At 39.8% G+C, this 15,540-nt stretch overlaps 2 protein-coding genes across 4 annotated transcripts in view; one reads left to right on the top strand and one right to left on the bottom strand.

The window, feature by feature from the left end:
* The window catches only part of ARHGAP15 (Rho GTPase activating protein 15), a 322,285-nt gene that overhangs the window by 16,228 nt on the left and 290,517 nt on the right, over window positions 1-15,540 (bottom strand). For both annotated transcript variants that reach the window (XM_086898275.1, XM_023931396.2), the window contains one exon: window positions 6,989-7,094. In XM_086898275.1, coding sequence (XP_086754401.1) covers window positions 6,989-7,094 — 106 coding nt within the window. The remainder of the gene's footprint in view (window positions 1-6,988; window positions 7,095-15,540) is intronic.
* QTMAN (queuosine-tRNA mannosyltransferase) overlaps window positions 1-15,540 on the top strand; it is a 294,131-nt gene that overhangs the window by 277,285 nt on the left and 1,306 nt on the right. Inside the window, exons 12-13 of one of the 2 annotated variants that reach the window (XM_086898276.1) lie at window positions 12,439-12,472; window positions 14,196-15,540. The exon at window positions 14,196-15,540 is cut by the window's right edge and continues 170 nt beyond it. In XM_086898276.1, coding sequence (XP_086754402.1) covers window positions 12,439-12,472; window positions 14,196-14,311 — 150 coding nt within the window. In that variant the 3' untranslated portion in view covers window positions 14,312-15,540. The remainder of the gene's footprint in view (window positions 1-12,438; window positions 12,473-14,195) is intronic. The other variant, XR_015289421.1, reaches the window with a different exon arrangement.

Here is a 15,540-nt window from a genome sequence, read left to right as displayed (position 1 = left end):
GTTACAAAATCACATGAATTAACTCTGCCGGTGATATTTTGCTAAAGCTGATGCGAGTGCAAACCAGAAGCAGGATTCTCAGGTGGTCCTGATTAAGTGAAGAGTCCTCAGCAGTAACCAGCCCTCCCTGGGATGTGCTGGCCAGATGCACACACACCCCCACAGCACATGGATGAGCCTTCAAAGGCTTGGGGGGCTCGGCTGGGGGATTGGGGAGCAAGCAAAGAGTGGAAGTGAGAAGTGTTGGCTGTGTCATGGTGAGAAAGTGCTTCACCCTCTCCATTCCTCACTTTCTTTATCTACACAACTAGGATAATAAAACTTACTGACCTGAAAAGGAAGTTAGGAGATTTAATTAATGTTTGAAAAGCTTTTTTGAGATCGTTTGATATTGAGTAATGTGGGATGAACAATAGGAGCTCTTGGAAACAGGGCCTCTATCTATCAGGGTTTGTGTACTGCACTCAGCACAATGGTGCCGTGCAGCCACAGAGTCAACTGTGTCATAAATATTTAAATTAAAACTATGTTAATTATTTTTATCATTCTGTTATTTGCTGATACACCAGTTCAGCACTTGGTAGCATTGAAGAGTACCGAGTGCAATTATTTGCCTGACTGTTATGAAAATCAGGGTTTATATTTTTAAATACAGTTGTGGAAATCGGAAGTGGATGGAAGCAAGGGGTAAAAATGTGGCTTTAATTGCTCATCATGCTTCTTGTTAAAAGCACTAAGTGGTAAGGTACTCTTTGGGGAAGAACTAAACTTTGTAAACTTTCTTATTCCTCAAAGATCAGGATTTGGCATAACTGCAAAACCCTCAGTAGCAGGTCACCCCAACCCCAAAAAGTAAAAAATCAAAATGCACAAAGATGCTTCTGAAAGACTGGATTTAGTTTTAATTTTTTTTTTTTTTTTTTGCCTTTAACCCAAAATCGACTATTACTGCTGTTCTGTACACACTTGTGCCTGGTGCACATTTTATTGTGTCCACTTAATTCCAAAGGGTGAGTTTACTAGTAGACTGATGTGTGCTTAACAGAGAGGAAAAGGGTTTAATTCTTCTCCTTCCCCCAGAATGAGCCCTGGGAAGCTGTGGTAAATGGGATGAGTGTTGGCATTTCTCCAGTTCCTTTGTAAAACTCTTCCATAGCTGAAACTGAGAAAAGCACGTGCACAAAATCACATCTCAATATATATCTGCCCTGTTCAAGCTAAAAGATGATTAAATAATTTAATATAAATCTTAAAATGCCAGTCAGGTATACCTGAGTGTTTTATGTAACTCTACCCATTTACTCCTCTGGTGCAGGGGGATGTTTCTCCTCCTCACATTTCCAGTAGCTGCTCCCCCAAAGCTTGTAGGAGCACAGTTAAACTTTTCTCCCTGCTGCTGTCCCATGGCTGAAAACCAAAAGCTGCTCATGAGTTGCCCAATTATAAAGAAAGGACCTGATTTAGGAAATAATTTCAACAAATAGTCTTTCTTGTGCCTTCCTTTAAGGACTTCTGCACCTTTCTAAATCTGGGCATTTTTCCTGAGGGAAAACTTAAGTGCCCGTTCCACATTTTGACTTGTAGGTCTTCCTCAGGTTCACTGAGGTTTCCCAAATAGATTTCTTTTTTTTGTATAGTCCTTCCATTCTCAGGACTGTTTTTAGTTTTCAGTAGCTTTTACCTTTATTATCATTATTATTATTTTTCTTAATAGAAAACTTGCACAGTTCTTAGTGTAATCTGTTCTTTTGCTGTGTGAGAAAGGGGTTCTCCTGAGCCTGTATTTATTACGTGAGCCTGCCTGAAAACTGCTGATATGACACGTAGTTTAGCAAGTGAAAATCACATATGTTTGCTGCATCTTTCCTCCACAAACTCCAGAGAGAAAAAAAAAAAAAAGAAAAAGTTTGCAGACATCCCCTGCTTAGCATTACTCTATGCTGTACTTTAACTTCATTTTCTGATTTTCCCTCAGAATTCTGGGTACTGCTGCTGGATTTGTCATCACATTGTCATTATGTCCTGGTGTGTGTGCTGCTGTGGGCTGCTGGCTATGCGTGGCTCTGCTTGTTTTCTTTCTTTCCTTAGTTTTTAATAGGTAGAAAAAAGTCAGTTTAGTTGTATATAGTTTGGAAAAACCTTGGGTTTTCAGAATATTGCTGCCAAAGGTTGTGAGGTTTGGGGTGGGGGGACTGTTTCTCCAAGCTGTTTGTCAAGGTTGGATGTTTTTTTTCCTATTCACAGACCTATGAACATGGGGGAAGTTTGGTTTTTTTGTCAGAACAGCTGAAGATTATTACCGATGACTTTTGTTAGATAATATATTAATATTTGTGGGTTTGTCTTAGATATATAGTTCTCCCCTTGATGAGGAGCATATTTCCACTGAAATCAATGCAAACAATTAGTAGTAAGAATGAAGAATTTGGGCAGAGGGGGAAGACAATCGGGAAGAAAACCATCATTCTCCCTCTGAAAGGGCAGAAAGCCTGGATGGTATCTCAAAATTACTTGCTCTGTAGAATATGGGAAAAATGGAGCAAAATAAATGGAGTTTCTTAGATTCAAAGGTGAAGTAAAACAAATCAGCTCCTGCCTGGACAAGCCAGCCAGATAGGGCACATTAACAGATCCACGTGATAAACCAAGAGGCAACTGCAGAGCTCCCCAGACAACTTGCCTGAAGTGCCTGCCAAGGAGGCAGATGCTGCTGCTGGAAGAATATCTTCCACAGTTGGGCATCTGGGTTCTGCTCTTCCCACGGAAGGGAGAGGGAAGGGAGCTGGCCCCTGCCTTCCCGTTTAATTATTTCAACATCCCTTTTATTGTTTTGTAAATAGCACACGTTATCCTGCCTCGGTGCAGGGAAGTCAGGAGCAAGGAGAGGGGATTTTGTCTCCATCACATGTCCTTGCAGGGGTGTCCACACGGATGGAGCTTGGCTGCCCTGCGCTCCAGCCTGGTCAGATGTGACACAGCTCGGGTCTGGGAGCCGCAGAGCTGCCTTGTGGTGGCACGGAGCTCAACCTAATAAGCAGAGCAGGCTGAGATTCATTAATTTAACATTAATAAGCACAGCTTATGAGCTCAGGCACAGTGCTGTATAATGCAGGCACACAGCTTCTGGAGCAGAGCGGCGTCCGCCAGCTCGGAGCGCGGTGCTGAGGACCCAGCCAGGGTGTTCCTCCTCCCTGCTGCATTTTGCATGAGGGAGAAAAGAGAAGTTTTGTGGTCACTGGAGAAGCTTCTGTGCAAATAAAAAAAAAATCCCCTCCAGGTTTTTAGATTGTGTTGCTGGTTTATGCCGAGACTTTAAATCGTTTAAACTTCTCGTGCCTGGGTTTCCCGATGGGTGCGTAACAGCTACCTCAAGGTACTGTGATGAAAACAGGTCATAAAATACTATATAGAGTGAAGTTCTCCTTCTGCCTAACTTCTATTACAATACTGTGAGTAAATTATCGGTTACATATAATGGTTTCTCAGATAGGAATACATTGTACTCAGTTCATGTTTGTGCAGAGAGTCAAGACAAGGTTCCTGCATCATTTGATATCCTGTGTGCACCCAAAAAATGGGACCAGAAAGGTTCATCAGTTTCATCTGATACCTGTGATTAACTCACTTTGTTTTGGAGTAAAAGTCACATGTGAGCAAGGAAGAGGAAAGAGAAGAGACCTGTGGAACTGGTGTATGGGGCAGAAATATATAGGCACTACAGAACAGGCAAATATTCCCTAAACATGTTCAAGTAGAACAGGCTGTTTTCTGTAGCCCTTTTTTCAGGAAAATCTCTACTCAGGTTGGGTTTTTGTTGTTTCTTTCCTGTGTAAAGTCAATTTGTTTGGTTTGTTCATCTTTGGGAAGAAGCATGAATAGCCTAATAGTAGTTGTGCTCAATTATTTCCAGCATGAGTCATAATAGAACAATTCCTTATGGAATTAGACTGACAAGAGCTATGTGATACGTCTGTTCAGCCCCATATTTTGTCTATTTTGCTTTTAAGTAGAAGACATTCCATGAAAAGATGAACAGGGATGTCAGTAAGTTGTGGTTTTTCCTATCAAACACAGAAAAACTTGAAAGAACAGGTACTGCAGCCCCAAGCTTTGCTTTTAATCCACCTCCTGTGAGCTGCATACACTGCGCTGTGACTTCTTGCAGCTTCAGAGAGCTTGGTTTAAGAGAGATATATGGCACAGGTGTTAATCCCTGCTGCCAGGCCATTCTCACAGACTATCTCATCACCTGTTTTGTCTGGGTTTCTAAGGAGGACCCTTCTGAAGTGCATTTCTCATTGTTATTTCTGCTTGATCTGGACCTGCTCCTGCAGACTGGAGTGCTGCAGGATGGGTTAGGATAAGGCAAAGGTTGGATTCTCATTCAGAGTGAGTCAGTGAGTGCTCCCACGTGCTGTACAGAAGTCATGGGCTTAAACAGCCCCGTGGTCCAGGTCTGTGTAGCCCTGTTCTGTCTGTCTGACAGGAAATAGAGGGCTGGGAGAAAGAAGGCAATGCCATGGAAACAGTAGAGCTGCAATCCCTCATCTTCTCCCCATCAGAACCCCCTTAAGACCAGTTCAACACTGGGCAAGAACAGCCATCTCAACAAGCAAATATAGAAACTTCAGTAATGTGCCTCAAATAAAGCCAGTTTACTTATTTTTCCAACTAAGCAGAAACTTTTGAAACTCCTGAGAAAGGCCTGTGTTCAAAGGGGGTGGTGCAAGGCCCTATTGAGGGATATTGACACTCCTCTTCATAAGACTGTCCCCAGAATTAATATAACTCTACATTTTGTAACCTCTGAAACCTAGCCGTGTTTCCTAACTGACTCTAACAAACACACATTGTCTATATTTGCATAATGTAAGCATCACATTATTACTGAAAATGTAAGTACAGTTCTTAATTCTTATTTATGGAGCCATGAGATCATTCAGACTGACCCCTGCCTTTGGCATCAACAAGTTCAAGAGAACACATATGTTTTATTTGTTGGGGGGATTTTTTGTGCTTTCAATATCTATTTCACTGTTACTTCCATACCAATGTAGCAAAGTTTATGGAATAGCCCTATCTTTTCCTGAGGATGTGTGTGAGGCAGAGAAGAAGATTGACCTTCTTCAGAGAGACTCAGACAATTACTTCCCTAATGCCTGAACCCCCAAATGGCTCCACTGTCACATCTTCCTTCCTTCCATCGCTCTGTGTCACTGTGTTGTCTCGTTGTACCTCTGCATTATGAACTACTGGTATTTTATTTCCTCTATTTTAGCAGTTTTATTTTTCCTTTTCATTTTCTTTTCTCCAAAAAACCACCAGTGTTGGTCCAGTTTCGCCAGTTATTCTACACATCCACAGCAGGAAACAATTGCTGTCCCAAATAGATTATGCTCTAAAAAGCCAAGGCAGACAAAGGAAGTATTATCATCATTTTGTAAACAAGGAACCAAGGCACAGGGAGATTAAATGATTTACCCAAGGTCACCCAGAACATCCGGTCAAAGCCAAGAACTGAACCCACGTCTCCTGAGTCTCAATCAAGTGATTTAACTATGAGATCAAAGACTTATTGTGTATACCTGATATCTCTCCCCTAAGACACGGCAACAAAACTTTTTCAGGTTAAGATCAATGCCACACAGAGTGCAGTAAATTTTGTATATGGCATATCTGTGCTGACAGCGTGTACCCACTCCTTGCACTCATGTTCTTCCCAGGAAATAATTTCCCTTATTATTCTTCCATTGCCAGTAATAAATTACCATCCTTCTCTAGATAACCTGCTGAAGGAGAGAATGTGTGCACACAGTACATCAAATGAACACACAGAAAACTGTTTTTCTGCAAGGCCAAACTCAGCCATTTTATGGACTGCTTAAAATCCTTCCATGCTTAATGAAATGGGGACATTCCCACAACTATATGGACTTCATTTTGCTATTTCAGCTGGAAGCTGAAAAACAAGATAAAGGATCTACATCTCTTATATGCACATGCCAAGAAATGATCGCTATAAAGGCATCATTCATTATAAGCTCAGAGTGGTCTTTGATTTGGAGCCTTTATCACTCCCTCACTGGGGTCAGTATATCATTCTTGGGATGAAATACTCCTCTGTGCCTCGATGGGGCCCGGATCCTGATGTCCCTTCAGTTTTAGGGGTAGCTTGATTGAAAAGTGACTGTAGAAAACAGCACGGGTAGTGCCAACAGCAGTAGGATCACAGGACCCTGCCCTTCACAAATGAAGCTATGTACACTTTTAATGCCATGAAGCACAAGAAGAAAACCTGAGGTGAATGTGACACCCTGGGTTGATTTTTTGGGTCGACACATCTCTTGCAAGCACAGCTCAATGAGTGTGGAAACCACAGGGGAATGATGAGGGGCAGCCTCACAGGATTGTTTTTCTGCCCCTGTGGTATCTCAGCAGCATTAGGAGAGCAAAGATGCGCTTCCAAATATCTCCCTTCAGCATTTCCTAGGTGTTCTGTGCTGTCACAAGCTCCTTGTGAGGGGCAAGAGTACTTGCTGTGCTTTCTTGAGTGAGGTTGTTTCTGACCCCAGCACAGCATGAGAACAGTACAGGCGATGGAACAGCAGAGACCTCAGTGCTGAAAACACAAATCATCCAAAAGGCCATTCCTGCAGAAATTCAGTCAAACTGAAATGCAATCTGGAACATGGTGCATTTGCCTGATTCAATGCACCTGTAACATGGTAATCCCAATGATTTTGACTGCATTGAAGGAAATAGAATTGTCCTGCTTTCTACTCGGGTTAAAATTTGGGATTTTGCTTAGACATCCTGGTTTTTTTGTGCAGGAATAGGTTATAGATAGATACCATAAATCATGCTTAGTTTTGCCAAAGAATGTAATTATCTTTGGTATTTTGGATGACACTTCCAATAGGATTAGGACACCACATACCAATTCCTTTTTTTAAAATTATTGATCTGTCAGTACCATGGTTCTACTTACTTCTGTAGATGTTCAAAAAGGATTTTCATTGTATCATAGTTGGGTCTAGGGAGCTTCTTTACCAGGCTCCTTATGGATTTGATGCGAGTGACATTGTCCTGGATTTCTAAGGGAAGAAAAAAGAAAATAAACACTTGAGTGACACATTAGGACATTTGCACAGTGCTGTAGCTAATACCTTACAAGAAAAGTCATCATGGATATGTGGTTAAAACCAGAATATTTCATACCTTCTTTCACATTAACAGACAACAAAAGTAGTTTGCAAAGACTAAAAATTCTCTGTTAATCTTAAGAAAGTATTTTCTGATTTACAGGATTTTTTTTTAACTTATTAGACTGGTAGACCATCTTCCTTAGATAAAGTACCTCCAAGAAATAAGAGACCCACATCTTAAATGGAATTATTCTTTGGAATTACATCTGTCCAGTGGTGCAGCTTCTGTGGTGCACTTCCTATGTAATCTTTGTTGTCCTTTTTTATTAATCATAATTAAATCCAGTATCTTTATGAATCTCTAACATTCCATCATATTTGGAAATAAAAAATTTGCTATTGATTTTGGTAGTTCATCCTTGTGAAAAATTATTTTGAAAAACTATTCCACTGTAGCTATTTTCTCATACCAATAACATCCCACAACTGGAATTTCTGCAGGGAAAAAAAAAATGTTTTGAACTTAAAATGAATAATAAAGAATGCAGAATTAAGGGCCTTAATCTGTCCTTAAAGTTCTACCATTTCTGTTAAGGTATACCTTCCTGTTTTACCATGATTCATAGTTTTGTGGGAAAGGTTTGGCTGATATTTTCGTTGATTTGTCTAAGATGCTGCAACTAAAGCAAAGTCATGTACAACTGTGCTTTCATTTAGGAACAGATTAGATAAGGTACCAGTAGGTCTGACGTAGGGAAAACATCTTGCATGTTATATGCCCTAGATAACCTGAGAACACTTTTCTGATCTTATCATCTATGATTTAATTATCACCTATCATTCTTCGTATATGTTCCTCTTTAATATTCATATTACCCTAGCACTCAGAGATCTCAATCAGGATTAAATCCCAGTTGCAGTAGGTGCTGCATAAGCATACGTGGTGATTAGTGACTTGATTTAAAGATTTCACCAAAAAAAAGTTTCAAGCTAAAATTTTCCTGCAATCAAGCTTAATTTAAAAATTAAAGTGACTAGGATAATATTCCTTCCTCAGCATGTGTTGCTAATTCCTGTTGAGATTAATACTTCATTCTCACAGATATAGATGTTTATATTGAAATTGTTTTTAATTTTAGCAATCATATAGATGTGGAAGACAAAGACCTAGGCAGTGCATAGGTATTAGTTTCCAGTAAAAAAAAACCCAAAACCTAAACTTTCTTATGGACTTATTCTATAGAAAGTCAAGCAATTGACCGTAGTGATAATGAAGTTAAACACAAATGAAGAGCCCACTTTCTCTCATTTTGGTTTGACCTACAAAAAACCTTAACTTCTGAACAGCACAACCTCCCCCACTCTTTCAGTCTTGCTGTTTTCTGCCACAAGCCATTGTTCAGCTTTGTTCTATGGGTGAACTGCCCAGTGGAAATAGGGCTGAAGCTACAAGTGAAACTAATATGAAATGTGCAGAAGTTAATTTATTATAGGAAGAGGGTGAAAATTCCCTGGGCTTTTTATTTGTGCTGCTTGGTGTGCATAAATAAAATTATAGAATCAGTTGTCTTCAAAAAGTCCTCCAAGATCATAGAGTCCAGGCTTTAACACAGCACTGCCAAGTCCACCATCAAACCATGTCCTCGAGTGCCACATCCACATGGCTTTTAAATCCCTGCAGGGATGGTGACTCACCCCCTGCTCTGGGCAGCTGTTCCAATGCTTAGCAATCATTTTAATGAAGAATTTTTTTCCTAATACCCACCCTAAACCTCTCCTGGCACTACCTGAGGCCATTTCCTTTCAATCTGTGACTTGTTACCTGGGAGAAGAGACCAACCTCCACCATGCTACCTCCTGTCAGCTCATTGCAGAGAGGGATTAAGGTCCTTTCTGAGTCTCCTTTTCTCCAGGGTAAGCACATCCAGTTCCCTCAGCTGCTTCTCATCAGACTTGAGGTCCAGACCCTTCCCCATCTCCATTGTCCTTCTCTGGACATGCTGTGACATGACAAGATGTGCTATGATCTCTCTAGATTAGTTATATTAATATTAGGGCTGCCTTGCCTCTCACAAATAAAGTTTCTCAAGTAGTTTAATATTTAATTATAGTTTGTTTGTTTGTTTTTTTTCCTGAAAATTCAATGGGCTTGAGTGGAACTGAGACACTGAGGCAGGGACAAGCTCAGTGGAAGGAAGGGCTCACTCTTTGTCTGTTGCAGAATATTTACAAGGAAGTGTTGTACAATAAAACTTTATAGTGTTCTCTTGACGGAAGTGTCTCTGCTCTGTGTTGATTAACACAGATACCAGATAGGGAACCTCATCCCTGCACCCTCTGCTGCTCACAGAGACTGCAATTCTTTGTGAGGTGCATTTGTAAAAGAGATAAAATAAAACACCCCTCCCCCCCCATATTAATTTATAGAAAAAATATTTATTGAGAGAATGGCAAGGGTAGAAATCTTCATTTTAGGGCTTACTGTACCAAAGTCATTGGTATTGAAACATAAGCAATATTTAGGTAGGCAATAAAGAACAAAAACCATAGAAATTTTGCATAAAATTATGTTGTGCATAGGTCTGTTTGTTAATTGTTAGTCTATTGTAACAGAAAAAAAGACAGGCAACATGTGGTAACTTTAGTCAGCATTTCTGAACTGGGAATGATAAACACCTCTGCCTGGCTCTGGCATTTATCAGTACTGAGATATTATTACCACATAGAGTCACAGCATGGTTACTGTTATCATCAAAAAAAAAGAGCCAGCTAATCTTAATGGTTTGTAAAGCCGTTACCTGCACTGGTCTGACATTTATCATGATCATTTTACCACATGAGTCCTACATTGCAAAGGTATTTTATCTGGAAGGGACATCACTATGAATTATTATTTGCAGCTAGGTAGAAAATTGTATGTTGTAGATACCTTTTCTCATTATAAATCACAGTCACATTTCACCATTTCCCACACAAAGCTGCTGAGCCCAGGCTTTTTGCCGTAACACTTAGTCTTGTTCCCTTTTATAGTTCCATGAAAATATTGGGTAGTCTTTCATTAAAATGGTTGATATCGGTGTTTTTTTTTTAAATGCTATATACACGCTTGATTTTTCTCTAGTATAAAAGAATTTGTTTTTCCACTTGAGAAGCTGAAGAGGATAAACTGTTCATTTTTTTTATTAAAGCTTACTCTCGCTTCAGTTTTTGTGGCTGGGCTTGTCTTTACTCTTGACCTTGTTGATGGAATATTTAACAGATCAGATGCAAGATCTTATGTTTCATTTGCAATACCTATGTATTTGCTTTATTTCTGTAATGACTTCAGTTCCAAATTCCTAGAAATTTTTCTCTTTCAGATCTCTGAGTTTCAGATCCCTTAAACTATTTTATATTTTTTTAGGTTTTTCTCTCTATCTTGCCCAAGTGGAGGCAAGAAATCCTTAAACATGGGGTTTTACAAATAGGTGGGGAAAAAGTTATCCCCCTTTTCTGTGCTGTATCATGAAGCCCAGCAGTGCAATGTGAAAAGGAAGGAAAACACTGAACAGCTGTTAAATTCTCCAGCTAAGTCTAGAAAAGGAAGCAGAGCAGTTGTGATAAAAAGAAACAATATTGTTTTTAATTACATTCTTTTTATTGTAAAAATTGGTGAAAATCTGAGGGGAAAAAAATCGTTTTGGAAAGTCAGACTCTCTTTTTTCCCATGAAAATTTTGGAAGGGAAAGTCATCATAATCACACATATCAAATAAAGAGTGAGAGGAGGGTTAATCCTCTTTGCATTTTTGGGGGGAAATTTTGTGAGACGTAGGGGATAATTTCAGCAGATCATGATACTCTGAAGTGAATCACAGATGGTTTTGCCATGTAAAAGAATCATAGAAAATATATTTAGAATTTGGGTTACTGTCTTTAAAAATAGGGCTGGCTCCCTTTAACAGAGCAAAACCGTGGGGATGCTCTCTTGTTTATATCTAAATGAAGAATACATTGAAAAAAAAATCCCTCTTACTATTATATAAGCCCTTTTGTAAATGAGCTTAGGATAAACATTTGGGCACAGAAGAAAACATGACGTGTCTCTAACATAACAGTGGCTGAGTAAAAATGAATGAAGAAAGTAACCTTTAGCACTCATGTCCATAAAGAATACTTAAGCGAATCCCACCGAATCTTTCTTTTAATCATTAATTTTAAATGGACATGGATGTTTACAACAAGCCACTTTGTTTCAGAACAGGAAGTCCAGGGTTTATCTCCAATAACTCACGTTAGCTAGGAAGGGATGGATGTCTCTAACCTGACATGCATTCATTATTTTGTAAGGTACTGGGGTCTGACCCGTGACCCTCCTCAGACCTGCTGCATTATTCATGTCTGATTTACTTTGTATAGTTTTACTATAGCACCCATTTCCCTTTTTCCAGGCATTTTGGTGGCTTGTGCATGTTTAATGTTAACTGGCATTTATGCCTCACATTAATGCCTAATTTTATCACAAGCCACGGTTTCTTTTTATGCTTTCGAGCCTCACGGCTGAACTGCTGAAAAAACCCCAGTGATTTATGATCCTGCATAAAATATCAAACTATTGATCTGCCACCTTTTGTTGTTGTTGGCTTTTTAGGCATGGTTTTCCCTGATTTTCTTACAGGCTCTTCTCACCTTGTTCTGTTTTTTTGGATAAGATTTCTGCTGTGGTTAAAACGTCACACACTGTTGCTACAGCAAAATCTGCCTGCCAAGAGTTTTTCCAACAATTCTCAACTGATTCGGCTGCCGAGAGAAAGACGGGTCTTGTCTGGGTTTTTGTTTTTTGTTTTTTTGTTTTTCCTTTTTCTCTTTTTTTTGGGGGTGGGGGTGGGGGGGTGTGCTCATTTCATTCCTTTCTTTTTTTTTTTTTTTAAATAGGAACGGGGTGGTTTAGGTGGATTTTTGAGTGCTAATGAAATTGTGAGACTTATGGCGCTGGCTACAGCCAGCCAGAGTGTGGGCAGACGCTCTGTGAGCTTCCCCACTGTGCTGCTGTGCAAGCATCCCCGCTGTTATGTTTGCTATAGTTTTAATGTCTGTGAAAAATTCCTGATGCAACTAAATTATGTTCTGCCCTCTTGTTTGTATAAATAAACACCCGACTTAGCCAATTCATCTCGCTCTTGCCCATTTTAGAAGCTTGCTCTGTCACACAATGCTTAACCCCAGTCCTTGATAGCTTTGGAGTTATCAGGGAATGAAAACTTGCTTAAAAGAGAGTACTCTGTTGGCTTAATTTTTATTTTTTTTTTTCCCAGACACATCAACTGCCCAAAACTCTGCTTTCATTTGGTAAGTCTTCATATTCTGGAAGTCATGCTGGCTAAGATACACAGGTTTTAATGCATTAATATATAAATCACTTATTCATACCACTTTTAATGTCAGGATATTTTAATGTTACTGCATGCAACAAAAAAGTCCCAGTTTTAATCACTCGCAGTACACTGTGGCGATCCTCTATTGCAAATATATTGTAAAATATTTTCTTGTTTTTTTTTTTTTTTTAAAAAAAATCTATAAGAAGTGTTGAAACTAACTAATATTAGCTATAAAAAAAACAAGCAATTTGTGATCTGAATTGATTTACTTTTTATTCATGCCTCAGAATTAGTTGTTGCAAAAGAAAATGAGAATTGTGTGAAACCGCTCTATCTGGGCAATTGATAAATTCGTCCTGTGTAATATAAAGTAGAATTTGCAATGAATATTCATACAACTTTTGTGATCCACTTGCAAGAGCCAAGACAATGAGTTTGCAACTCACTCCCATTTAACAAAAATATATGTGGAATTAATGGGAAGAAACAGCACTTAGAAAAGTTAAACTTTAATGTATCGAACTCCAGGTGCCAGAGTTTGAGGGAAATAACCAATAATAGTCATTTTTTACATATTTGATGGGACTGATTATGCAATGTGCAACTCTAAATGGCTTATAGCACATTGTAGCATGGTTCCATCCCATTGGCTACAGTAGGGTGCAGGCAGATGGATGACAGTGACAAGGAGAGAAGTGCTTTTGCTTAGCCGTGCGTTAAGATGCCATCCAGAAGCTCTGTGCACTGCAGACACTTCATTAGGATGCCAGGATAATGGTAAACTACCACTCAGAGTGACACCCCATTTCCTGCTTACTGAGCTCTCCAACCTCGGCAGATGTCAACAATCTCACAGTGCTACAGAGCAGACCTAACTTTCCAGGCACTTTGACTCCAATTTTTTTCCCTTAACAGTGCCATACATTACATGCAATATGTACCAGCAAGTACCAAACAGAAAACAAAATTTGCTGCCCTAATTATAACAAAGCAGCATCTGACTTAGGTACTGCATGCCCAGCGTACATACAACCGGTTAGGAGAGGAATGAACCTTGTCAGTTGAGTTTGGGGGTTAATTAGACTTAGGAATTTGCTAAAGGATAGTCTGATGCAGACTGAAATGATTGTGTTTCACCTCTAAGTTCTGCCATGCAAAGGGAAAATGTGCCGAGCTCTTTTCCTGGTTTTTTGTGCACCGTGAGAGCCTCGTGCGGGGTTTTCTGAGCAGAAAGAGCAGACTTGAGCATCTGGACAGGGTGATATTTTCTCTGCAAATGCACAACTCGAGGCTGTAATGCACCTCCCCAACAGCAGTTATAGCCAGCAGAGAGGCTGCGCTGCGATGCTTGACCTGCGCTCCTTTCCATACACAAATAGTTGCTCGCACCTCAATAAAAATGTCTTCAAAGGCAAAACCAGCATACATCCATTAAATTTCTAATTTAATTGAATTTCTTGAACCTATCAGTGTATGATTATACATGTCTTTACAAATCAAGAATCTTGCTTATTTTCTATATAGGTATTTTGCTCCCTCTTTTTCATTTTTGGCCAAAGAGGTGACTTCACAGTGGTGCCCTACCCTACAATAGCAGTGGGCCATCACTACTTATTTTTGTTGGGTGAAGTGGTGGAAACATGACAGGACATCACTGCCAGCTCCTGAAATTCCTGCTCCCCTCTCCTCCACAGCCTCCTCTGGCCCTCACTGGAGAGCTTTCATTGGCATCCCTCTGATCCTCACCCATGATCTCCAGACTTCCATGTCATTGAGAACCTCAGGCTGGACATGGTTTGGGAATGAATAAACCTGCAGCAGGGTGGAAGGATGCACGGGGCTGAGGTGGCAAAACATTACTCAGACTTCACCTTACATGAAAATTAGGATGCTGAATAGGAACTGTCCCAGAACAATCACAAAGTCAGGGCCGTATCACATTTATTCAGCTGTTGTCTGTTTTCCCCAGGCAAAATTCCCACCAAAGATGTCAAATGCACTCTGACTTTCCTCCCTGCACCCTTGGCATTGCCATCAAGAGGAGGGATTGGGCCCCTTGTCCATATGCTAGGAGAGATTCCAGGAAGAGCAAAAACAGGAGATATCTTTTAGGTGTTTAAATTGTAAATTTCTATGCTTAAAAATATATTTTTAAAATATGCTGGAAATAATTTTTGCATATTCATTCTGGTATTTTTGCTCTGCTTTGCCTAACCTTTAGTATATTAACCTCCAGCAAAAGAAGGAAGCAAGGAAGTTCATTTCTCAGCTGACCCATATGAGGGGGTTAAAAGAATTCAATATTTTTAGTAATCAAAGAAAAGCATACATTTTAGTTTTCCTTTTTTTTTTTTTTTCCTACTAACATTAAAAAAAAAAGTAAACAGCATCTCCCCAAGGGAGATTTAGATTTGAAGACTGTTCATTATATCATTTGAATAAGACTAGACCTGGCCTTTTGACTTTGAACCACTACCAAATTTCAGGCTGTGAGGAAATTGTTCTACATTTCCTGACAAATTGAGTTAAGCAGACATTAAGTGGGCTTTAAGAAAACAAATGGCCATCTTTATCACAGGTGGACACTGATGGCTTAATGGGGCCTGGGCTGATTGTATCACTTCTAATGGCTTGACGGGAAGCATTAGGGTTTTTGCATAAAGAACTGGCATTGCGAACCCTGCTAACACAGACCTGTCAAGCGTTCTGTATCCCTTTGTGCATGGAAGCAGATGTTTGTATGTATACTATGAACTGGCATTAGAGCAAGCGACAGATGCCTGTATGAATGCCAGGTTTGTGAATTTTTACAGCAGGAGCATGTTCTGAGGAAGTGCAGCCCTGCCCTCTATCATAGGTAATTCCCAGTGGAACTTGCTAAATCCCAGCTATGTTTTCATTATTTGGTTTTCCTAGCAACTGGATGAATGTGTCTGTCCTGAAAATGCGAGCGAGGAGAACGCTACCAAATTCTTACAAATTCGCAGGAGCGAGGCTGGTTTGAAGTTATTATTTTCTGCAATTTCCTTTTGCACCATG

This window comes from Cyanistes caeruleus, chromosome 7, assembly GCF_971803275.1.
Source record: "Cyanistes caeruleus chromosome 7, bCyaCae1.hap1.1, whole genome shotgun sequence".
Classification (NCBI taxonomy): domain Eukaryota; kingdom Metazoa; phylum Chordata; class Aves; order Passeriformes; family Paridae; genus Cyanistes; species Cyanistes caeruleus.
This window is presented reverse-complemented; position numbering and strand designations above follow the sequence as displayed.